Source organism: Aythya fuligula, chromosome 10 (genome assembly GCF_009819795.1).
Source record: "Aythya fuligula isolate bAytFul2 chromosome 10, bAytFul2.pri, whole genome shotgun sequence".
Lineage (NCBI taxonomy): Eukaryota > Metazoa > Chordata > Aves > Anseriformes > Anatidae > Aythya > Aythya fuligula.
In genome coordinates, this window is record NC_045568.1 from 6,515,102 (window position 1) to 6,534,779 (window position 19,678).

Here is a 19,678-nt window from a genome sequence, read left to right on the forward strand (position 1 = left end):
ATGCCCGGCACGAGGCCGCCCGCCCCCCGGCGCCCCAGCTCGGCCTGCAGCGAGGAGGACGAGGGGGGCCCGGCCGCCCGCTCGCCCCCCGCCAGCGAGCGCAGCCTGGAGTTCGACTCGGGCTACTCGGAGACGTCGGGGGGCACGTGGCGAGAAGAGGAGGTGACGGTGCTGCGGAGGCACCCGCCGCCCTGCCAGCGGGCGCACCAGCTCTCCGCCGGAGCTGGGGGGCCCGCGCCCGCCCGGCGCCCCCGCCCCAAATCCACGTCGGACGCCTGCCTGGAGCAGTGGCGGGCGCTGGAGCCAGCCGACGGGCAGGACTGGACGGTGTCGCTGCTGTCGCAGAGCCGCAACCGGCAGCCCCTGGTGCTGGGGGACAACTGCTTCGCCGACCTGGTGGAGAACTGGATGGACCTGCCCGAGGTGGGCGCCGAGCCCCGGCGCCGGCCGGCCGCCGAGCCCTCGCGCCGGCTGGGCAAGCCGCCCGCCTTCCTGCTCAGCCTCTCGGGAAACGTGCGCCGCAAGCTGGCCAGCATGGCCCGGCCCCGAGGGGCCGAGGGTGCCCGGCCGGGGAGCCGTGACCCGGCCAAGCGCCTGTCCTGCCCGCTGGGGCTGGGCGGGCAGCCCAAGGGCGCCTGCTTCCACCAGTCCCACAGCAACATTGCCCAGCTGGCCACGGACTTCCACCGCTTCGCCGCCCTCATGAACAGCCGCAGCCGCCAGCCCATCATCTGCAACGACGTGATCGGCTACATCTAGCCCTGCCCGCCCCCTCCGCCGCTGTAAATAAACCCCGGTTTTGTATGGTATGGACGCGGCAGCGTTTGTGGGGTCGAAGCGCCGATGAGGGGTGAGCGGGCAGCGGGCTGCCTGCTAGCGCAGGGTGCTGGCATCGACACAGAGACCACGCAGCAGAGCTTGTCCTGCAGCCTTTATTGCACGGCGCCAGAGGTGCTGGGTTCAGGGCAGGATACAGAGGAGCGGGGGGCACTCCTCCTCCGTGTCCCCCTTGCACAGGTACTGCAACTCCAGCTGCCGCAGCGCCCCGGTGCGCTCCATGCCATCCGACAGCCTGCAGCAGGGGAAGGAGAAGTGGGCTGGGCGCAGCTCATCCCCCGAACCCTGCTCGGGCCCCCCAGGCTGGGGAAGCTACATTTGGCTGGTCCCAGGCCCCCTCCCCAGCCCCTGTGGCTGGGGGCCAGCCGGGGGTCCGGCGTGGGAAGCGCTGCCGGCAGCAGGATGTTTACCCTGCAGCTGGAGCGGCTCAGGAGGGACAGGGGCCCCGGCACCCGGCAGGACCGGGGCACGGTGAGGAGGGGGGGGCCGCTTACTTCTGCGCCCGCTGCCGCGCCTGCGTCTCGGCGTCGTCCTCCGCGTCGTACAGCATCGTGGTGCCACGCAGCAGCTTGCTCACCGTCCACCCGTGCTCCCTCTGCAAGAGCCGGGTGTCAGGGTCCGGCCCCACGCAGCCCCAGGACAGGGGGTGGCCGGCACTGCGCTCACCTGTAGCCAGTCCAGCAGCTCCCGCACCGTCATCTCCTGCCCGTCCGCCCCCACGGCCCGCACCTCCAGCCGGTCCCAGTAGCTCCACTCCTTCCCCCGGTACTGCAAGGAGAGCGTGGGGCTGAGTACAGCGGGGCAGGGGCAGAGCCATCATCCCAGCACTGCTGCGGCCAGGGTTGGGCCCCGAGAGCCGCACAAAGCCCCATTGAAGAGCTGCCCAGCCCCACACAATCCCTCTTCTTGTGTCCGTGGCTCCCAGGGCTTTGTGACCCCGGCTCTGGCCTGAGGGAGCTGAGTGCAGGATGCGGCCCCCCGCTGTCTGGCACGGCCGCCCTGCCATCTGCCCCCACCGCAGGCAGCACCAGCCCTGGCCCTGTCCCCGTCCCCACGGCACGGTGCTGGCAGCGGGCTGCTGGCACCGAGCTGCTGCTCTCAGCTCCTGCTCCAGGCAGAAAGGGCTTAACCCCATCCGCACTGCGGCACCACGGACCAGGCTGCCCTCCCGTCCTGGCACCGTGCAAACCCCATCCCCGCACCGCGAATGCCACCCACGCCAAGGCCACCAGCCCTGGGTGTGCTCGGTACGGGTGGCACTGCCAGCCCCTGAGCCGTAGGCCATATGCTCCTGCCACAGCCGAGCAGGAGCCGTCACGCCGCGTGTCCTGGCTCTGGCACACGGAGGTGCCGGCGGTTGACGTAGGGGTGTCGGGACCGGAGGGCTCAGAGTGGCATCCTCCACGCAGGGACGGTGCCAACCACGGCCAGGACACCCCGAGGCTGTGGCACGGGGCCGGGCACCCGCGGATAGCGGGGCGCAGGCGCGGTGAGGCCACAGCCCGGCCGGACAGCCCAAAGCCAAGCTGGAGACGGCGCGGAGGCGTTGGAGGCGCCTCCCTCCCCCTCTTCCTGCCCCCGGCCCTGGGCCCCCCGGGCCAATCTGGTTCCAATCGGCGCTTCCTGCCGCGCAGGAAGGGCTGCCTCGCACGCCATAAACCCCCAGACAAAGGGGCCTCTATCGCCCAGACGGTCCCAATCTGGGCCTGCCCCCGTCCCTGCCCCGCTTTCCCCCCTCCGGCAGCTGGGGGGGACCCCGGCCCCGCTCCCCCTGCAGCCCCGGGACCGGTGCCAGCTGCTCGCCGGCTGCCGCAGCTGCTTTTGGTGAGCCAGCTGCCAGCGGCTGCCGCAGCCACGGGGCTGGCCGGGGGGCTGCTGGGCACCCCAGGGGAGAGGGTCCTACCCAGTAGGTGGGGGGCTGCTCGGGCTCGACTCGGAGCAGGAGGCACTCGGACAGAAACAGGGTGCTGTTGCGGTAGCAGCTGAGGACCTGGCACCTCCACACCAGCTTGTAGACCTCCAGGCACACCAGGCCGGCCACGGCTGCCGTGGTGGTGACAATGGCGGGCACGATGCGCCCGGCGATGCGCTTGCTCTGAGGACAGGAGGGGGGTGTCACCGGGTGCCCCGCGGGGACGGGGACCCCCAGGGCACCCCCCTCACCGTCAGCCAGTCGGCGGGGGGGATGCCGTAGTTCTCCGCACGCAGGTTGGACGCGGCCATGATGAAGTCCATGTGGGCATCGTCGTCCTGCGGAGAAGAGCGCAGGGATGTCAGCATCCCCCAGGGCATCCCCCAGGACACGGCCGCCGCCTCCCCGAGCCCCGCGGCCACGGCACCTTCTCGAAGTGGATGGGCTCCATCACTCGTGCCCCCGTGCCTCCACCTAGCTCCTGCCTCCACCGTGCCAGGTCCTGGGCGAGGTCCTGGGTGAGCTCCATCGGCTGCCCAGGGTCTGGGGACACGGGGACACGTGGTCACGGGCCAAGAACCAGCACCAGCGGGCCTGCGGTTCCTGCCCCGTGTCCCCACGCTGTGCCACGGCTCCCGGGGACAGCGGCGTGCAGCAGCCTTACCCGCAGCCTCCTCCACTGCGTCCGTGCCCTCCGTGGTGGGGATGCGGAGCCCGTCCTGGGGCACAAAGGGCGGCAGCACCGTGCTGCAGAGGATGTCCTGCGTGGCTGCGCGGTTGCTGCACGCTGGGAGCTTGTACGTTTGTGCCCAGAGCCGGGCAGCAGCCTCGACGTATGCCACGTGTGCGTCCTGCAGAACCACGAGCAGGAGGGAGGGGGGATGGCCCCGGCAGCTCTGCCCCTTGCAGTGCTCCGGCACCCACCGCGTACCCCTCGCCTCTCCCCAAAGCCCACCTCGTCCCCTGCACCCCCACGGCTCTCCCCTGCACTCACATTGCTGGGGTCGAACGTCAGCGGGTGGGGACAGCGCCTGTCCCCCGACCAGAATGGGACACCGGGGCTGCTTTCCTGGCACGGGGAAAGCAAAGTCAGGCCTGGAGACGCTTCTGGGGAGGGTGTCGGGGCAGGGGGCAGCCCCCGGGGGGTTATGCTCACGTGTGTGGGGGGGAAGGTGTGCAGCAGCTGGGCGATGGCATCGTGGTAGTGGCTCTGCCAGTGCCGCCGGGCCCAGCGCACGCAGTCCCCCCAGTCCCGCGGTCTCTCCTGCAGGCTCCTCCACACTCGCTCCGGCACCTTCAGGCCCTCCCGCTGTGCCGGCTCCTCCGGCAGCTCTCTGCAAAACCAGGCACCGCTGGCCTGCCTGCAGCGCTGCCGCACGTGGGACGCAGCTGCCCGGCCCCGGTCCCCATCCCTGGCGGCTCCCAGGTCCGCACTCACTCCAGGAACTGGTTCACGCTCTCTGCAGGCAGCTGGAAGAGCCCCTCGAACTCATCGCGAGCCCACTGCGCAGAGGGGACAGGGGATGAGCAACGGGTGCCACATGGGGACCTGGTCCCGCAACGTGCTGCCAGCACTACGGGACAGCGCCCAGTGGGGACAGCCGGTGGGGACGGGGCCCAGGCCAAGCTGGGCTCAGTGCTGGGACGTGAGGAAGGCGCTGGGGCTGCGTGGCAGCTCCCCGCAGGAAACAGCTGGGGCTGCATCCTGCCTGCAGGGCCGGAGAAACGGGAAGGGAAAACAAAAGGCCAGGAGCAGGGACCTGCGGCCTTACCTGCAGCGTGTGCTCGATGGCGTTGGGGTAGTACCGCAGGGTGCAGAGGGGGAAGGTCCCATCTGTGGAGGCCGTGGCCGACTGCAGCGGCTTGGTGAGGGGGGGCACCATGGGCAGCACTTCTCCCCGCGCCCCCTCTGTGCCCGAGTCCAGCAGCGGCGTGCGGGAGCGGATGCAGCGCGTCTCCAAGTAGGCGCCTGCAGGCAGCGAGGGCAGCGTGTGTGCCCCGGTGGTGTGGGGACACATGGGGGGGGCTCGGATCCTTCTGCCCCTGCCTCCTGGCACTCACGGGCCTCCAGCGTGTCCACGGCGCTGACGACGCCGTCCAGCTGCTGGAAGAAGTCGTCCCCGTAGAGCTGCTCGGTGTCGGGCCCCACCTGGTTCTGGTGAGCCGTCACCTTCACGGCGGGGTTCATGCGCCTCACGGCTGCAGCGGCCACCTCTGCTTTCGGCTTCTAGAAGGGCACAGAGCAGGGGGGGCAGCTCCCAGGACCCCAGGGAACACCCGGCCCTGGGCCACCCGTGGGACGAGCGGGAGCTCACCGACACGTCCGCCGCGCGGAAGAGGAACTGCCGGTGCAGGTTGGAGTCTGCCACCGTGTCCATGTCGGTGACGGTGATGTCCCCGCCCGGCCCCGCTGCCAGCCCCATCATGGCAAAGTTCTTGAGCAGCTCGCAGCCGATGGCACCGGCCCCCACCTGCTGGGGCAGCGCCGCTGCAGCTCCGCGCACCACTCAGGTTCCCCGCCGGCCCCCCGGCCCCACACCCTGCTCACCACGAAGAACTTCTGGCGGCCCAGCTCCTCCTGGAAGTTGGCCCCAAACACGGCGATCTGACCGTCGTAGCGGGATCCCCTCTGTTGGGACGGGGGAGCCGTGTGAGCGGGGCCGACCGCAGCACTCCCGGCACCCGGCGGCCACGGGAACTCACGGGCTCGCAGTCCTCCTGCGTCAGTCCCGCAGCCCCCTCCATGGCCAGGCACTCCAAGGCGTCAAAGTAAAACCACTGGTCCAGGGGCAGGAGCTTCCTCGTGATGGCCTGGGGTGTGCAGGGCCTCGTCAGCTCCGTGTCCATCCAGTGGGGCTCCCCGTGCCCCACGCCGAGCACCCAGCCTCGCTCTGCAGCCGGCGGAGCGCGGAGTCCCCAGGCAGGCAGCAGGTGCCCTCTCGTGGCCACCGAGCACCACGGGACAGCCATGCCGAGCCGTGCCGAGCTGTGCCACCGGCCTGCTGCATGGGGGACCCCACGGTGGGTCCCTGTCCCCAACTGCTCACCTTCAGAGCCTCCTGGGCAGCCAGGGCACCGATGAAGGATGCCACGGGGCACAGGTCCCCCGCGCTCACGCTGGCGAACGCCCGCACGACATCCTCGTCCAGGGGACCCAGCTGCACGCCCAGGCTCTGCGCCAGCTCCAGCACCCGCTCGGCGTCCGCCTGGGGGAAGAGGGATGAGGGCAGCCCTGGAGAGGGGCAGGAGGGTCAGAGGGGCTGGGAAGGGTCAGGACGGGGACTCACTGGGTCCCGGGGCTGGGGCAGGCGGCCCCGCTCCTCGCGGAAGGCGTGCAGGGCCCGGAAGGCAGCGTGCAGGCTGCGGCTGCGCTGCAGCTCCGCGGAGCTCCTCACTGGGATATTGGGCATCGCCAGCGCCTGGCGCAGGGACTTCTGCTAGCACCATGCAGGGATCGTGGGGTCAGGAGCTTTTTGGGGGCACGGAACCACTTGTGGGTTCCCTGCCACCTGGAGGGCAGCACGGAGGGGCAGGGGGGACACGTACATACGAGTGCTTCTGGTTCAATCGCACCTGCAAGACCTGCCCCCCGCAGCGGTAGGGTGAGAAGGCGCTCGTGTCACCGATCGCCAGTCTGTAGGTATCTGGGATGGAGAGGAGGGGATGGGCAGCACGGTCACCACCGGGGACCCGCTGCAGCCCCTCGAGGTGGGCAGGCACTCACCCAGCACACGCACGGGGCAGGGCTCGCAGCCATTCAGCTCCGTCATGCCCTCCAGGCCAGAAAATGTCACCAGGTCGCCATCACTGAAACGGTGGCCGCGTCCCTCCTCTGCCCTCGCACACGTCACGATCCCCGGCTTGCCCTGAGCAGGGGGAGAGGTGAGCACGGGGAACCCAATGGAGGTAACACCAAGCCACTGAAGTGTCCCAGGGAAAGCTGTGAAGCTGCAGGGGCACCGTGCTGGGGAGCGGGGGGTGGCACAGAGCCTCCTACCTGGGAGATGTGCTGCACGGTGGCATAGAGCGGGTCCCCTTCTGCAGGGTCATCAACAACAAAATGCTCCCCGAAGTCGCAGAAGAGCTGCCTGGGCAGGGACAGGGGGTGGCTTTGTTAAGCAGGAGCCTCGAGGAGCTCCAAGAGTGCTGCTGGGTCCTGCCCCGCCAGCAGGACAGGGACTCAGAGGGGACAGGAGGTGCCCGGGGCAGCAACGCTTCGGACATGGGAAGTCCCTGCTAGACACGGGGACAAAGCCCACACTGCAAGCATGGTGGAGCATCACAGGGTCCTCCCTGCGGCACAACATCCTGGGGGGACACAGCCCCCAGCCGCCGCACCCTGCCCCTCCGGGTGGCCGCCACACGGTGCCGAGGTCCCCCCGCCAGCCACTGTCCCCTGCCCTTACCCGGCCAGCCCCTTGGCGTCAGCCACGATGAAGCAGATGCCCTTGGCGTGGCAGATGTCCCCGACGCGGAGCTGCTCCTCCAGCGGCGACTCGGTCAGCACGACCACCTGCGCCAGGGCGGTCAGCAGGCGCCAGCACCCCAGGGCATCCCCTGGCCGGGGCGTTGGGCTCACCTGGAAGGCGTCGAGGAAATCCTCCGACAGCTCCTCGGTGCTGACCGTCACCTCCACGTCGGGGTTCAGCTCGGCCAGCCGCCGCCGTGATGCCTGGACGTGGTTCTGGCCCACATCGCTCTCCTGCAGGAGGAACTGCGGGGCGGGCGGCAGCGGGCACCCCCGCAGGTTTGGGGTGCTGCCCACGCTGCTGGGGGCTCTCTGCCCACAACAGGTCCCTCCCCCCTCCTGCACCCCTTACTGGGACCCCTGACCTGCAGCTGGGAGAGGGATCCCCCGGTGGTACCAACACCATTCCCGTGACCCCCCATCCATTACTGGGATCTCCTCCACTGCCTGTACCCACACCCAGTGCTATTAACAGGTCCCATTACCATGATCTTCAGCAATACCTGCACCAGTCACCTACCCACTCACCCTGCCCTATGCCCCTTAGGAGACACCGCCCAAACCCGTGCATGGGGCCCCAGCCCGTGCTCATTACGGGGACCCCTGCCCATGTCTGTACCCATCCCTAGGGCCCACACCCGTGCCTGCACCCATTACCAGGACCCTCACTCGTGCCCAGACTCATTACTGGGACCCCTGCTGACACCCGTAGGCATTGCTGGGACACCCCCCCGTACCCATACCCATTACCAGGACACCAAGCCATGCCCATACCCCGTATCAGGACCCCCACCTGCACCCCTACGCACACCTACAGCCTTTTCCGGGCTCCCCGCACCCCCCTTCCCGTGCCCCCCTGTGCCTTCCCCGTGCCCCTCGGTACCTGCTGTGCGCATCCTGCGCTGCCAGCCCCCCGGGGGTCCCTCAGCACGACCCTCCCGGTCCCCGCCAGCACCAGCGCCGCCGCCACCTGCGCTCCGGCCCCGCGCAGCCCCGACACCAGCACGGCCGCCGCTCGCAGCCGGTCCCCGCTGCTGCCGCCCAGCACGTACCTGGGGAAGGGGAGGGGAGCGGGGGACACCGCTCAGCACGGCGGGGGGGGCACGGAAACGGGTCCCGGGGCCGGCTGCCCCCCGTTTTCCCCCGGTGTCCCCCCGGCACCCACTGCTGCCGCGAGTAGCGCGCCCCCGCCATGCGCCCGGCTCCGGCACCGCCCCGTCCCGGCAGCGCAGGGGGAGGAGGAGGAGGAGGAGGAGGAAGGAGGAGGAGGAGGAGGCCGGGATGATGGCGGCGGGCGGCTGGGAGGCGCCGTGGAAGGCACTGGGAGCGCTGGGCCGGGAGCTGGCGGCCGAGTGGGCGGCGCAGGACGTGCGGGCAGCGCTGTGCCAGCTGCTGCTGCTCTGGCTCGGGCTCAGCCTGCTGGGGGTCCGCCTGGCCTGGAGGGCCTACGGAGGGGCCGTGGCCGCTCTCTGCTACCGCCCGGCCGCCCGCCGGCCCCCCGGTACCGGCAGCGGCACCGCCACCGGCAGCGGCAGCGCCCGGCCCCGCGCCCACTCCCTGTCCCCCGCCGGCCGCAACGGCGCCGCTGAGCGGCACTGCCCGCCCCGGTGAGTGCGAGACCCCCCCGCTGCGCCCCCAGCACTGCGTGTCCCGTGCATGCCCCCCCCGTCCCCTCCCATGTTCCAGACCAGTGTGGCCGCCGGGCATCCCAGTATAGCCCAGTGCATGGCTCCCATGACCTCATGGCGCCAGACCAGTGGACCTTCCGTGTGTTCCCCTGTGCTGTGCCCCCATCCCAGTATACTCCAGTGCATGGCTCCCACTGCCCCCAGACCAGTGAACCCCTCGTGTGTCCCCCTGGGCTATGCCCCCATCCCAGTATACCCCAATGCATGGCCCTCCTGTCCCCAGGCCAGTGGACCCCCCTGTGTGTCCCCTGGGCTGTGCCCCTATCCTAGTGCGTGGCTCCCATGTCCCCAGACAAGTGAACCTCCCCTGTGTCCCCCTAGGCTATACCCCCATCCCAGTACATCCCAGTACGTGCCCCCCCATCCCCAGACCAGTGAACCCCTTGTGTGTCCCCCTGGGCTACGTTCCCATCCCAGTACATGGCCCCCATGTCCCCAGACCAGTGAACCCCTGGTGTATACCCTGGGCTGTGCCCCCATCCCAGTATACCCCAGTGCATGGCCCCCATGTCCTCATGGCCCCAGACCAGTGGACGTTCTGTGCGTCTCCCTGGGCTATGCCCCATCCCAGTGCATGGCCACTGTGTCCCCAGACCAGTGAATCCCCCTGTGTGTCCTCTGGGCTATACCCCCATCCCAGTACATCCCAGTATGTGCCCCCCCATCCCCAGACCAGTGAACCCCCGTGTGTGTCCCCAAGGCCATGCCCCCTCCCAGCACCCCCTGAGCGTCCCCCAGCCCAGTATGACCCTGTATGTGCCCCCTCCAGCCCCCCGTGTCCCAGCAGGTGCCCCCCCTGCTCACGCTGCCCCTCTCTGCAGGGAGGGCCCGCCAGCTGAGCCGGGGAAGACGCACCGCGAGTGAGCAGCGCCCGCCGTGCCCGAGGCCGCCCGCACCATTAAAGCACTGTGCCCCCGTCCCGCTGCCCCTGCTTTGGGATTCACCACGAGACGAGGCCAGCGTTGTGAGGCAGCGGGGTTTAATAGGGCCGGGCCTCACTTGGCCACGTAGTAGTGGGTGGGCACAAAGGGCATCTTGGTGACCAGCGCCGGGTGCTGCTTCTTCCTCACCTCGACGGCGAGCGCGGTGCCCGGGCGGCTGTGCGCGGCCTCCACGTACCCCATGGCGATGTTCTTGCCCAGGGAGGGCGAGGGGCACCCGCTGGTCACCGTGCCTGGGGACACGGGAAGGTGAGCGGGGGCTGCCGGTCCCAGACACCCCCCAGCGATCCCCCCAGCGCCGCCCCCACGTACCCACAGGCCTGCCCTCAGGGTCCAGGATGACTGCGTGTGGCCGGACAGGGGGCCCCACCGAGGTCAGCCCCACGCGCCTGCGCTTCGGCTTCTCCTTGGCTTGTGCCATGATGATGGCCGCGCCGGGGAAGTCCATGGCCGCACGCCGGCGCTTGCCTGCGGGACGGAGAGGGGCGAAGGCTGGCGTGGGGGCTTCCCCACGCTTTGCAGTGCCCGGCGATGCCTGTGGGGCGGTTGGGTTGGAGGAGGCGGTGGTGAACGCGGCCTGGACCTACCCAAGGTCCACATCAGCCCGGCCTCAGCTGGTGTGGTGGTCTCATCGATGTCGTTCCCGTACAGGCAGAGCCCGGCCTCCAGGCGCAGGCTGTCCCTGGCCGCCAGCCCCGCCGGCCACACCTCGGGGACACCCAGCAGCCGCTCGGCCAGCTCCACCGCCTGCCCCGCGGGCACCGAGATCTGCACAGGACAGGGACGGGGACAGCAGGGGCAGGGTCAGCGAGGTACAGTGTCCCACCGGGACCAGCCTCCTCGGGGTGCCCCCGCTACCTCCACGCCGTCCTCGCCCGTGTAGCCGCAGCGCGTGACCCGGCAGCCCGGCACGCGGAAGACGGTCGTGGTGATGCTGGTCATGAAGGACAGCTTGGCCAGGTCGTCTGACAGCCCTGCCTGCAGCACCTGCGCCATGGAGGGGCCTGGGGGGACAGGTGGCTTTGAGGAGGGGACAGCACCTGGGCGAGGTGGGACACGGGGAGGGGAGCCGGGCGGAGAAGGCAGGGCCGTCTAAGAGCCCCACAGGACGGCGGGTCCCAGGGTGAGACCCCCCTGCGGCAATGCCTGGTGCCAGCCCTCCTGGGGGCCCTGCTACCTTGCAGAGCCAGCAGCGCGTTGTCTGAGACCTCCAGGTGCACGTCACTGCCGGCAGCCCGCAGCTCCGCCGCTCTGCCCTGCAACGGTGACAGCGGGCTGGTGGCACGGGGCCGGCACACAGCCAGCCCCACGCGTGGCCACCTGAACCACGGGGACGGTGCTCCCCCCGTACCTTCATGATGGCCAAGTCCTTGTCGGCACAGCCTGCATTGGACACCACGTAGAGGTGCTCCTCTGCCGTGTTGGTGACAATGAGGTCGTCCACGATGCCACCCCGCTCGTTGGTGAGCAGCGTCAGCGTGCCCTGCGGGACGGCACCCTAGGGAGCGCGGGCAGGGCGCCTGGCCCCGTGCCAGGCGGCACCATGGGGGCCCTCTGCCCCTGCCGGGCCGGGTGCCAGGTGCCCCTCGCCCCCACGTCCCCCCCCGGGCACATGGTGCTCCTGACCCCGTACCTGGCCCGGCTTCAGCTCGGCGATGTCCCCCACCACCAGGCTCTCCAGGAACTTAACGCGGTCCCGGCCGTACACCCGCGTCTGGAGGGGGCCGGGGGGTGAGATGGGGTGCAGGGGGCGGCAGAAGGACCCCTCCCGGCTGTCTCCCCCCCCCCCCCTCCCGCTACCTGCAGCATGTGGGACACGTCGAAGAGGGAGCAGTGGCTGCGGGTGTGCAGGTGGGACTCGAGGTGCCCGCGGCCGTACTGCACGGGCAGGCTCCAGCCGGCGAACGGCACCATCCTGCCCCCCCGGGACCGGTGCAGGGCGTCCAGCGGCGTCCGCTTCAGCCCCCCCGGCTCGGCCCGGCCCGGCTCGGCCCCGACCCCGGCCCCGCTCAGCGCCGCAAAGCCCGGGCGGCCCCGGCACAGCGCGGCGCGGCCCCCGACCCGCAGCATCCTCCGGTCCCGGTTGGGCCCGACCCGACCCGGCTCGGCCCAGCACGGCTCTGCCCGCCCCGCCGGGGCTCCTGGGACATGCGGCCCGCCCCCAGCACCGCCCCCAGACCCAGAGACGAGGCACAGCGGCAGCGCCACAGCAGCGTTTATCCGGGGCTCTCCCCCCCCACCCCTCCCCGCGGCCGCGGAGCGAAGGGCGAGGAAGGCGGAGGGGCGAAACCCCCGGGGGGGGGCTCTCGGGCACGGCAGGGTCCACGCCGGGTCCCGTCGAGGCTCAGGTGTAGGAGAGGAGGTTGACATCGTAGCAGCCGTCCACCTGCGGGGAGAGAGCTGCCGTGGGTGCCCGCGGTCCCCCCGTTAGGATCGGGGCGCTGGGGGCACTCACGTCGAAGCGGCCGATGCGGGCGGCCGCCTGGCGAGCCCGGATCACCTCCGTCAGCACCCACATTTGCTGCACCTCCGTCGACACCTTCTCCGGGTCGGGGAGCTCCTGCGGAGAAGCAGGAGCGATGCTGTGGGGCACCATCGCCCGGCACCGGTTTGCCAAGGCGGGGAGAGGGGGCCCCAGCGTAGGAAAGCAGCAGCTGGGAACAAGGTGACCCCGAGCCTGGCACGGCGCGAGTGTGACCTGTCCCCTCTGGCAGGCATCCAGAGCAAGGACGTAATCTGGCTCATTAGCTAATAATTAAAGACATAATCGCACAGTCCAGAGTTTCAGCCTTTGGGACTCACAAGCTCGGCCACGGGGTTTGGAGCAGCTCCTGGGGCCCAGCGGTGCCAACCCCAGCGCCTGGAGGGGGCACACAGCGGGGACAAACCGAGGGACCCAGCCCCTCCTTGGGGGCAAATCCAGCACCCGTCACAGCAGGTCACTGCCGGGCACGTGCCCCTGCTCTCCTGGGACTTTGCTCGCTCAGGGCCACCCCCGGGGGTGTTGCCTCCCCGATGCCGTCACGGCTGGGCAGTGCCACGCTCCCCCTGCCACCGCTGGGGACCCACGGGGCTCCTCCTGTCCCCCAGTGCCCCACCAAGTGATGCTGTGTGCCTGCCAGTCCCAGCGGGATGCTCTCAGCCCTGGGTGGATTTAATGTCTTCTCCAATCACGTGTCCTGGTGGTGTTTTTTTTTCTTTTCCTTCTGAACTCTGTGAGCTGCTCCCAGCACCAGGCTCGCTGGGCACTTTGGAGCACCCAAACGGCTCCTGGCTGGGCCCTGGAGCTGGCGATGGGCTGGGACAGAGCTGGCAGCCTCTCGGTGGAGTTGGTGCCAGGATTTGGGATCTCCTCCTGGGATGGGAGTATCATCCACCCCGTCCTGAGCTCTGAGCATCCCTGTGCTGCCGTGTGCTGAAGCACCGCCCGTCTCGGTGCTCTGCCACCCTGGTGCAGCCCGCCCAGAGGCGCACACAGCCCCTGGCTGCTGAGCCCCCCACAGGCAGCCCGGTCCTCCGGGCTTGGGAGTTACGGACCAATTCAAGTCAGAACACCAAAATTTCAGCCAAATTCACAGCTCAAGCAGGCTGCTCCGGGCAGGAGGCTGTCAGGGCTGGGTTGGCTATGGCTGGCAGCCCCGCATCAGTTCCCAGCCCCTGCTCGGGTGCTGAGTGCCTCGAAGATGAAGGGCTTGGCCGATGTCACGGGTGGCAAAACCCCACAGCATGCATTTGCCTCCTGCCCCTGCACGCCTTGGGGCGGAGCAGCCTCGGGGGGGCTTTGCCCTCCGGCAGCCCCCTGCCCACCCCAGGTGCCTGCTCCCCGGCGGGCGCTTGCTGCCGCGCTGACACCACTCACCCTGTGCGGGCTGGCCGGCTGCTCCGGAGGGGTCAGCTGGGAGAGCCAGGAGGGGAAATCCTGCTGGGGGCTCTGTGACAGATCCAAAGGGTCACACCGATCCAAAGGGTCACACCGCGGTGCTCCCCACCCACCCCTCACGCCACGCTTTGCCCCCTCCCCAGTGTTTACGGGTGTACGTAAAGGGGCACGGCCCCTGCACGCCGCCCACCCCGGGGCACGGTCCCCAGGCATCCCGGGGGACCCCCATGTGCCGGAGGGGGGTCACCTTCTGTGCCGGGGGGAACACCTGCAGCTCCTCGATGCTGAAGTGCAGCCAGGCCGGGGAGGGCTGCCGCAGGATGAAGCGCAGCGCCGTCACCTGCTCCATGTCGCACAGCATCTGCGGGGACAGGGGGCCGTCAGGGGCTGGGGGGGGGACACAGGGGGGCCGGGGAGGGGGGTCCGCGGAGCGGGACCTGGTGTCGGCGGAGCGAGAAGTAATCCTGGGAGCCCTCCTCGGTGTGCGGGCTGGGCATCAGGCGGTGGTCGCGGAGGCAGGTGACCCACCTGCGGGGCCCGGGGGGGCCGGCCCGCTGCACCCGCAGGCTGAGGAAGGCGGTGTAGAAGTTCTTGAAGACGATCTCCTGCACCTGCGGGGAGCGCCGCGCGTCACGGCACCGGGCACCGCGCACCGGGCACCGCGCACCGGGCACCGGGCACCGCGCACCGCGCACCGGGCACCGCCACCCTCCCCGCCCGGCCCCGCACTCACATCGGCGGCGCCGCCCCGGGGGAAGCGCAGGTCGATGACGGCCACCCCGGGCCGAGCCGCCTCGGCCCCCCCGGGCAGCTGCAGCGCGGCGGCGGCGCGGGCGGCGCAGGGCAGCGGGGCGCGGCCCGGCCCCGCCGCTCCCGACATGGCGGCGCCCAGCACGGGGCGCGCGGCCGCCAGGGGGAGACACCGAGCCGGGCGCGCTCCCGCCGCGCCCTTCACGCCGCCCCCCCCCCCCCTCCCCCCCCGCGGTGGCGCGCACGGGCTGCGATATGGAGGGGGGGGGGCAGCGGGAGCGCGCCCCGGCCGCCTCCTTCCGTCCCCCCGCGGTGTGTCGGGGTCCCCCCGCTGCGCCCCCCGGGAGCGCACCCGGCTCCTCGCCCCGCCTCGGGGCTCCAGCGGTGGGGAAAATGGTAAAAAAGCTGTATTTGTGCCCAAACGGAGCCCGCCGGGAGGGCAGGAGGCAGCCCCCAGGACAGAGGCCAGGAGGACGGAGGCCGCGGGCGAACGAAGAAGCTGAGCCCGTACAAAGTGCTGTCAGCGTTACCGATTTTTAATTATATTTATAGATATTTTTTAATAAAACGATTCGAGGCTGTATCAAAAATTTAGTAAAAAAATTAGATTTGAGAGTTCACTGATTGTTTGACTATTCACTATCCTTTTTTTTTTTTTCCTTTTTTTTTTTTTTTAATCTCCTCCTTAAACTTTTCCAGGAGCCGCGGGGCTCTGCCCACGGCCGCGTGGCCGGGCAGCCAGGGCGGCCACCCCAGGGTCACCCTGCAGGAGAGGAGTCCCGGTGGAGAGATGGCAGTGTGCTACGGAAACCCCCCACTGTCCCCAAAACGCCCCACGGGGAGCTTTTTTTCCTTACAAAAGCCCCCTCAGCCCCGGCACCCACCCTCACACGGGCTCCTTGCCGGAGCCCCCCCGTAGGCAGCAGCCCCGTGCCTACGGCACCCCGGCTGCTCTGACCCAACTGGTGGCTGTTTCGTGATGCGTGAGAAAAACAGGATTTCTTTGATTAAAAAATAAAGTAAAAACAACAAAACGAAAACAAAAACCAACAAAACAAACCAAGAAACCGATCTCCCCCTAGCGACAGGGCTGGCTGGCCTCTAGGCCCACCCTCTCCCTAGGCCTGGAACAACCCCGGAGCTTATTTGTAGCATAGCGCTTCCCCCCCAGCCCCCAAAACTATATAGATAGGAGTTTAGGTAAACAGTAGATTAACTGTAAAAACTTAAAACGTCAACTTCAGAAAGTCCCTTGAATTTAATTATTTTTAGGCTACCTTTCATGTTACGTCCTGTAGCTAGACACACGTGAATAGAAAAAACAGTACAGTTAGTGTTAAAGGCAAACAGCGGAGACCCAGAGTGCCACCCCAGTGCTGCCTGCTCGTCCCCCCCTCCCTGCCCTCGGCGTCGGCCCCGGCCGCATCCGGAACCCGGCGCCAGAAAGACGGATTTTGAGCCGAGAATTTCTCTAGGAATAAAATAAAACCAAAGCTTGTTAGGCAAAAATAAAACAAGTGTCCCCCAGGTTCCACGAGCACTCTGGTGTGGCGGGCGCAGCCGGAGGGGGCCTGCTCGGGAGCGGGCTGGGATTTGGGCTTCCCGGCTGGCGAGGGGGCTGCCGGCCCACAGACAGCACCGGTGTGGGACCGGAGGCCCCTTCTCCCCCGATGGTGTCCGGTTCGTTAAGGGGGGACGTAGGGCGGCGGGGAGCGGTAGGGGGTCATGTTCTTCGGGCGGGAGCCCTTCCCCTCCATGGGCGCGGTGAAGGGGGGGGGCGGCTGGTAGGGCGGCGCGTTGGGGTCCTCGTCCCGCAGCGGCGTGTACTCCCCGATGGTGTCCTGGTTGAGCGGCGTGGTCTCCGGCATGCTCTGGTTCGGGTACTCCGGGGGGGGCAGCGGGGCTTTCTCCTCCTGGAGGATGAGGGGCATGCTGGATGACGGCGGAGGCTTGGAGTCGTCCAGCTCATCGGCGAAGATGATGGGCACGCCCTTCTTGATGAAGGTGGCCTGGTCTTCGATGGTGAGCTTGCCTTTCCTCTTCTTGCGGTAGCAGATCATGGCGATGATGCCGGCCACCAGGAGGATGGCGGCCACCACCACGGCGGGGATGACGGTGTGCAGGTACACGTCATCCTCGCTGCTCTTCTCAGGGTCTTTGCCGGCCGCCAGCGTTGGCGTTGCCTCCGAGATCACCCGCCCGTCCTTCGTCACGGGGATAAACTGGATGTGCCTGCAGCTGCCGGAGCCGACCACCGACACGTTCAGAGGCTTGAACTCGGGCTGTAAGATGTTGGAGAAAGCCAGGCTTGGCCCCCCCGAGTCGTCTGCAATCTTTCTGCTCAAAGTCCGGATCTGCTCCCGGGGGCAGGGCTCGACAGGCAGCGTGTTGTTCGTCCATTCCACCACAATGGAGCCTTTGGCAATGTCCTGCACCGTGATGGTGCTGCTGTTCCTGTCGCCGAACGCCAGAGCCAGCTTCTTCACCAGCATGATCTTCTTATTGATGTCATTCACCACCGCGTTGTGGTCTCCTTCCAACCTGGCCTTGAACTTCACTGGAGACTTGTCCCCATGCGGGCGTTTATGGACGTGGATTTCAAAGGCATCCACGGCAAAGAGCCCGCCTTTGTCTGTGGCATACATGAAGTACTCGTGCTTCCCGATGTGGTTGTGGTCTGGCATGCCGTACATGAGCTGGCTTGTGCTGTTGAACTGGACCCACGAATTCTCCTCTAACATTTGCTGCTCCTTCAGCTTCAAGGTCAGCTGCAGCTTGTCAGTGGTGGTGTCTTCCTTATCGTAAAAGGTATCTGAGGGTATTTTAACCTCGAAGTAAGTGCCCTCCCACGCGTCAACCCTGTCGATGTGGTTTGTCAGCTTGGGCGGCTCGTTTGGCTCCCAGGGCCGGGGGATCCCGCTAGCTGTGGTGCGCACGCGGCTCGGCGGGGAGGCGGTGGTCAGCTTGGAGATCGGGGATCTGGTGGTGCTGGGAGGCTTCGTCGGACGGGGCGTTTTGGGCCTTCGAGTAGGCCTCCGCGCCGTCACCGTGGAGGAATCGGTCGTGGATGGCGTGGCGGGCTTCAGCGTGGAGACTCTGGGCTTCTTGGTGGTGGTCGTGGGCGGCGTGATCACCGCGGTGGGCTCTACGTACCCAGGCATCGTGGGGCGAATCGGCACGGAGGCCGTACCGGTGCCTTCTATCACCCTGGTGGGCTGGATTGGTCCAAGCGTGGGTGTCTGGACGATGGGGCCCCTTGTTCTGATGGTGACCGTGGGCTTCCTCGGCAGCGGGATGGGCTCCCTGACGGGGGGTGCCGTCGTCTCCGTGGGGGGCGCTATGGCAGGCGATGTCGGGGTGGGGACGATCCTCGTCGGCGGCTCTTGCGCGGCGGTGGTGGGCGGCCCGACGGCGGTCAGAGGCGTGGGGGTGGCGTTGATCTGCCGACGCATCCTCTTGGGGAGGTGAGGTTTCTTGTTGGCGATGTGCCAGCCAACGACGGGGTAGCCGAGGCGGGCAGACATCGTTCCTTCCTTAGCCGGAGCCTCCACCTTGCTGATGTTGGGCACGCTGTTTTGGCTCAGAGAGCATCCCAGCTTCCACGAGAGTAAGGCCCCGTTTTCCACCACCTTCTTCGCATTTCCCGGTCCAGCCATGAAGGCTGACATGTCAAAGAGTTTGTTATTTACAACAGGAACCAACTTCATGTTGTGAAGCTCCACCTCCGAGAAGCTTCTCATTCTGTTTAGAAGTTCGATCCTCTGCTTTGGTGTCATTTTTGTTAAGTCGGCATCCAAAATGACGGTCAGGACGGTCACCGGCTCTTCTGCGCCACACACAAAGGGCGCTGCCTCGCCCGTGTCTTGGACCGCCACTCGCACCGACTGAGGCTCGTTGTGGTCTTCTTGGTGGACCTCAACGGAGAACACGTTTGTGGTCTGCGGCACGTAGCTCCCGTTGGGGAAGGGCTGCAGCGTGGCCACCGAGATGTAGTGGACGCCCTTATCCGTGTCGAGGGGCAGCCCTTCCAGGGAGCTGCTCTCTGCATTCCAGTGCAACCAAGAGGGCAAGGACTCCTTCCCAGCTTCGGAGATCTACCAAAGAAGAGACAAAAAGAAGGTGTTTTTAGAAGTACGGCATTAGGGCAGGTGCTACCGGCAATAGCATTTAATCAAAAGGATCAAGGAAAGAAAAATCTGAAGGCTAGTAACTGGCGAAGGAACCACCTGTCCGGAACAGGGCAGCCCGAGGCATCTCCTCAGCGTGGTGACAAGGGCTGGCTCTGCGGGGTGTGCCGGTCCCAAAGGACTTAAGGAGCCCCAGGAGCTCATAAAGTCCCACAAAGGTCTCTCGCCAGACTCCTGACCTGCTTTGCCTACATGGATTAGGCCCCGGTTCTGCCACAAGTGCCACCAGCACGGCCGAGAGCACGCCAGGAACAGCCACCTGCACGCTGTGCTCTGTGCTGAGCTGCAGGTCCCTGCTGTGGGGTGCCTGGGGACACACGGGCACAGAGCGATGTCCCCCACTGCTGGCTGCGACACCGGGGTCTCTCTTCCCACCCCTGTATGCAAGAGCTCCAGGGAAAGGCTCGCAGAGCCGCACCATGTCCAGCTCCCTTCGCTGGCTCTTTTTGTGCTTTTCACCTACAAAGAACAAAGCCTCTACTTCAAAAGGGCGAGGAGAGGAAGAAGAGGAGGCTAACTGCGAGGGTAACACAGGGCCTGAAAGTCCACTGGGGATGGCAGCATGAGAAAGCTTTTGTGCAAGAGCAGCGGAGGGTTTCAGCCACGGCTGCAAGGGCACCACCCTTCTTCCTCTCATCTGCAAAGAATCAGCCTCGCTTTCTGCCAGCCCAGACAAGCTGGAGAGCACATCACGAGACACACGCTCGGTACACTTTATAGAGCAGAGTTTAAAGCTGTGAGCACATCTTTTCGTTAACTCCTAACAAGCGGTGTCAGAGAGCAGGGACTTTGGATTCCCGCTGGCACCAGCCGCAAAAAGCCAGCCCCCCCCAAGCCCGGGCTCTGGGACGTGAACATCCCTCCACTCGGCTTTGCCGTTTACCCGCTCGCCTGGCAGAAAGCAGCGGTTTTTGGCAGCGCTGCCGGCCCCCTCCTCCCCAGCACAGCAAGAACAGAAGCTGCTTTTACCCCGGGGTGGCCCGGAGGAAAGCCAGCCTCCACCTGAGCTGGGCAC

At 67.6% G+C, this 19,678-nt stretch overlaps 6 protein-coding genes across 8 annotated transcripts in view; 2 read left to right on the forward strand and 4 right to left on the reverse strand.

Annotated features, from left to right (window-relative positions):
• On the forward strand, positions 1 to 792 carry INKA1 (inka box actin regulator 1). Its single transcript, XM_032194231.1, has one exon. It carries the CDS (start codon positions 1 to 3, stop codon positions 757 to 759), a length of 759 nt encoding a protein of 252 aa, XP_032050122.1. The 3' UTR covers positions 760 to 792.
• Positions 793 to 924: 132 nt separating this feature from the next.
• Positions 925 to 8,411, reverse strand: UBA7 (ubiquitin like modifier activating enzyme 7). Its single transcript, XM_032194232.1, has 24 exons — positions 8,383 to 8,411; positions 8,101 to 8,269; positions 7,329 to 7,463; positions 7,156 to 7,262; positions 6,747 to 6,837; positions 6,474 to 6,615; positions 6,296 to 6,393; positions 6,037 to 6,186; positions 5,797 to 5,955; positions 5,453 to 5,560; positions 5,298 to 5,378; positions 5,065 to 5,220; positions 4,811 to 4,976; positions 4,522 to 4,718; positions 4,188 to 4,252; positions 3,906 to 4,083; positions 3,744 to 3,818; positions 3,414 to 3,600; positions 3,177 to 3,292; positions 3,001 to 3,087; positions 2,741 to 2,932; positions 1,504 to 1,605; positions 1,332 to 1,432; positions 925 to 1,072 (listed from the first exon to the last, which is right to left on the reverse strand). Exons 1-24 carry the CDS (start codon positions 8,409 to 8,411, stop codon positions 961 to 963), a joined length of 3,003 nt encoding a protein of 1,000 aa, XP_032050123.1. The 3' UTR covers positions 925 to 960.
• A 73-nt stretch (positions 8,412 to 8,484) lies between these two features.
• TCTA (T cell leukemia translocation altered) lies at positions 8,485 to 9,912 on the forward strand. Its single transcript, XM_032194421.1, has 2 exons — positions 8,485 to 8,824; positions 9,727 to 9,912. The coding sequence occupies exons 1-2, from the start codon at positions 8,499 to 8,501 to the stop codon at positions 9,767 to 9,769; spliced, it is 369 nt and encodes a 122-aa protein (XP_032050312.1). The 5' UTR covers positions 8,485 to 8,498; the 3' UTR covers positions 9,770 to 9,912.
• Positions 9,868 to 11,916, reverse strand: AMT (aminomethyltransferase). Its single transcript, XM_032194233.1, has 8 exons — positions 11,647 to 11,916; positions 11,480 to 11,560; positions 11,198 to 11,329; positions 11,024 to 11,102; positions 10,705 to 10,850; positions 10,434 to 10,614; positions 10,159 to 10,314; positions 9,868 to 10,079 (listed from the first exon to the last, which is right to left on the reverse strand). Exons 1-8 carry the CDS (start codon positions 11,914 to 11,916, stop codon positions 9,901 to 9,903), a joined length of 1,224 nt encoding a protein of 407 aa, XP_032050124.1. The 3' UTR covers positions 9,868 to 9,900.
• A 127-nt stretch (positions 11,917 to 12,043) lies between these two features.
• On the reverse strand, positions 12,044 to 14,606 carry NICN1 (nicolin 1). The gene is made up of 6 exons (XM_032194106.1): positions 14,460 to 14,606; positions 14,164 to 14,337; positions 13,974 to 14,087; positions 13,706 to 13,777; positions 12,302 to 12,406; positions 12,044 to 12,232 (listed from the first exon to the last, which is right to left on the reverse strand). Exons 1-6 carry the CDS (start codon positions 14,604 to 14,606, stop codon positions 12,191 to 12,193), a joined length of 654 nt encoding a protein of 217 aa, XP_032049997.1. The 3' UTR covers positions 12,044 to 12,190.
• Positions 14,607 to 15,710: 1,104 nt separating this feature from the next.
• Positions 15,711 to 19,678, reverse strand: part of DAG1 (dystroglycan 1) — a 37,310-nt gene continuing 33,342 nt past the window's right edge. For all 3 annotated transcript variants that reach the window (XM_032193934.1, XM_032193935.1, XM_032193936.1), the window contains exon 3: positions 15,711 to 18,570. In XM_032193934.1, the coding sequence (XP_032049825.1) occupies positions 16,162 to 18,570 (2,409 nt within the window). In that variant the 3' untranslated portion in view covers positions 15,711 to 16,161. The remainder of the gene's footprint in view (positions 18,571 to 19,678) is intronic.

Excerpts from the sequence above, each read along its gene's own strand:
- INKA1 (XM_032194231.1), top strand. The coding sequence starts at position 1 with ATGCCCGGCACGAGGCCGCCCGCCCCCCGGCGCCCCAGCTCGGCCTGC.
- UBA7 (XM_032194232.1), bottom strand. The coding sequence starts at position 8,411 with ATGGCGGGGGCGCGCTACTCGCGGCAGCA. Across the intron at positions 8,270-8,382 it reads GCGCGCTACTCGCGGCAGCA|GTACGTGCTGGGCGGCAGCA; the intron begins GTGGGTGCCGGG and ends CCCCTTCCCCAG. Across the intron at positions 3,088-3,176 it reads AGCCCATCCACTTCGAGAAG|GACGACGATGCCCACATGGA; the intron begins GTGCCGTGGCCG and ends TCTTCTCCGCAG.
- TCTA (XM_032194421.1), top strand. The coding sequence starts at position 8,499 with ATGATGGCGGCGGGCGGCTGGGAGGCGCCGTGGAAGGCACTGGGAGCG. Across the intron at positions 8,825-9,726 it reads GAGCGGCACTGCCCGCCCCG|GGAGGGCCCGCCAGCTGAGC; the intron begins GTGAGTGCGAGA and ends CCCTCTCTGCAG.
- AMT (XM_032194233.1), bottom strand. The coding sequence starts at position 11,916 with ATGCTGCGGGTCGGGGGCCGCGCCGCGCTGTGCCGGGGCCGCCCGGGC. Across the intron at positions 11,103-11,197 it reads AGGACTTGGCCATCATGAAG|GGCAGAGCGGCGGAGCTGCG; the intron begins GTACGGGGGGAG and ends TCACCGTTGCAG. Across the intron at positions 10,851-11,023 it reads CGCGCTGCTGGCTCTGCAAG|GCCCCTCCATGGCGCAGGTG; the intron begins GTAGCAGGGCCC and ends CTGTCCCCCCAG.
- NICN1 (XM_032194106.1), bottom strand. The coding sequence starts at position 14,606 with ATGTCGGGAGCGGCGGGGCCGGGCCGCGCCCCGCTGCCCTGCGCCGCC. Across the intron at positions 13,778-13,973 it reads TGTTCCCCCCGGCACAGAAG|AGCCCCCAGCAGGATTTCCC; the intron begins GTGACCCCCCTC and ends GATCTGTCACAG. Across the intron at positions 12,233-12,301 it reads CCCGCATCGGCCGCTTCGAC|GTGGACGGCTGCTACGATGT; the intron begins GTGAGTGCCCCC and ends CTCTCCCCGCAG.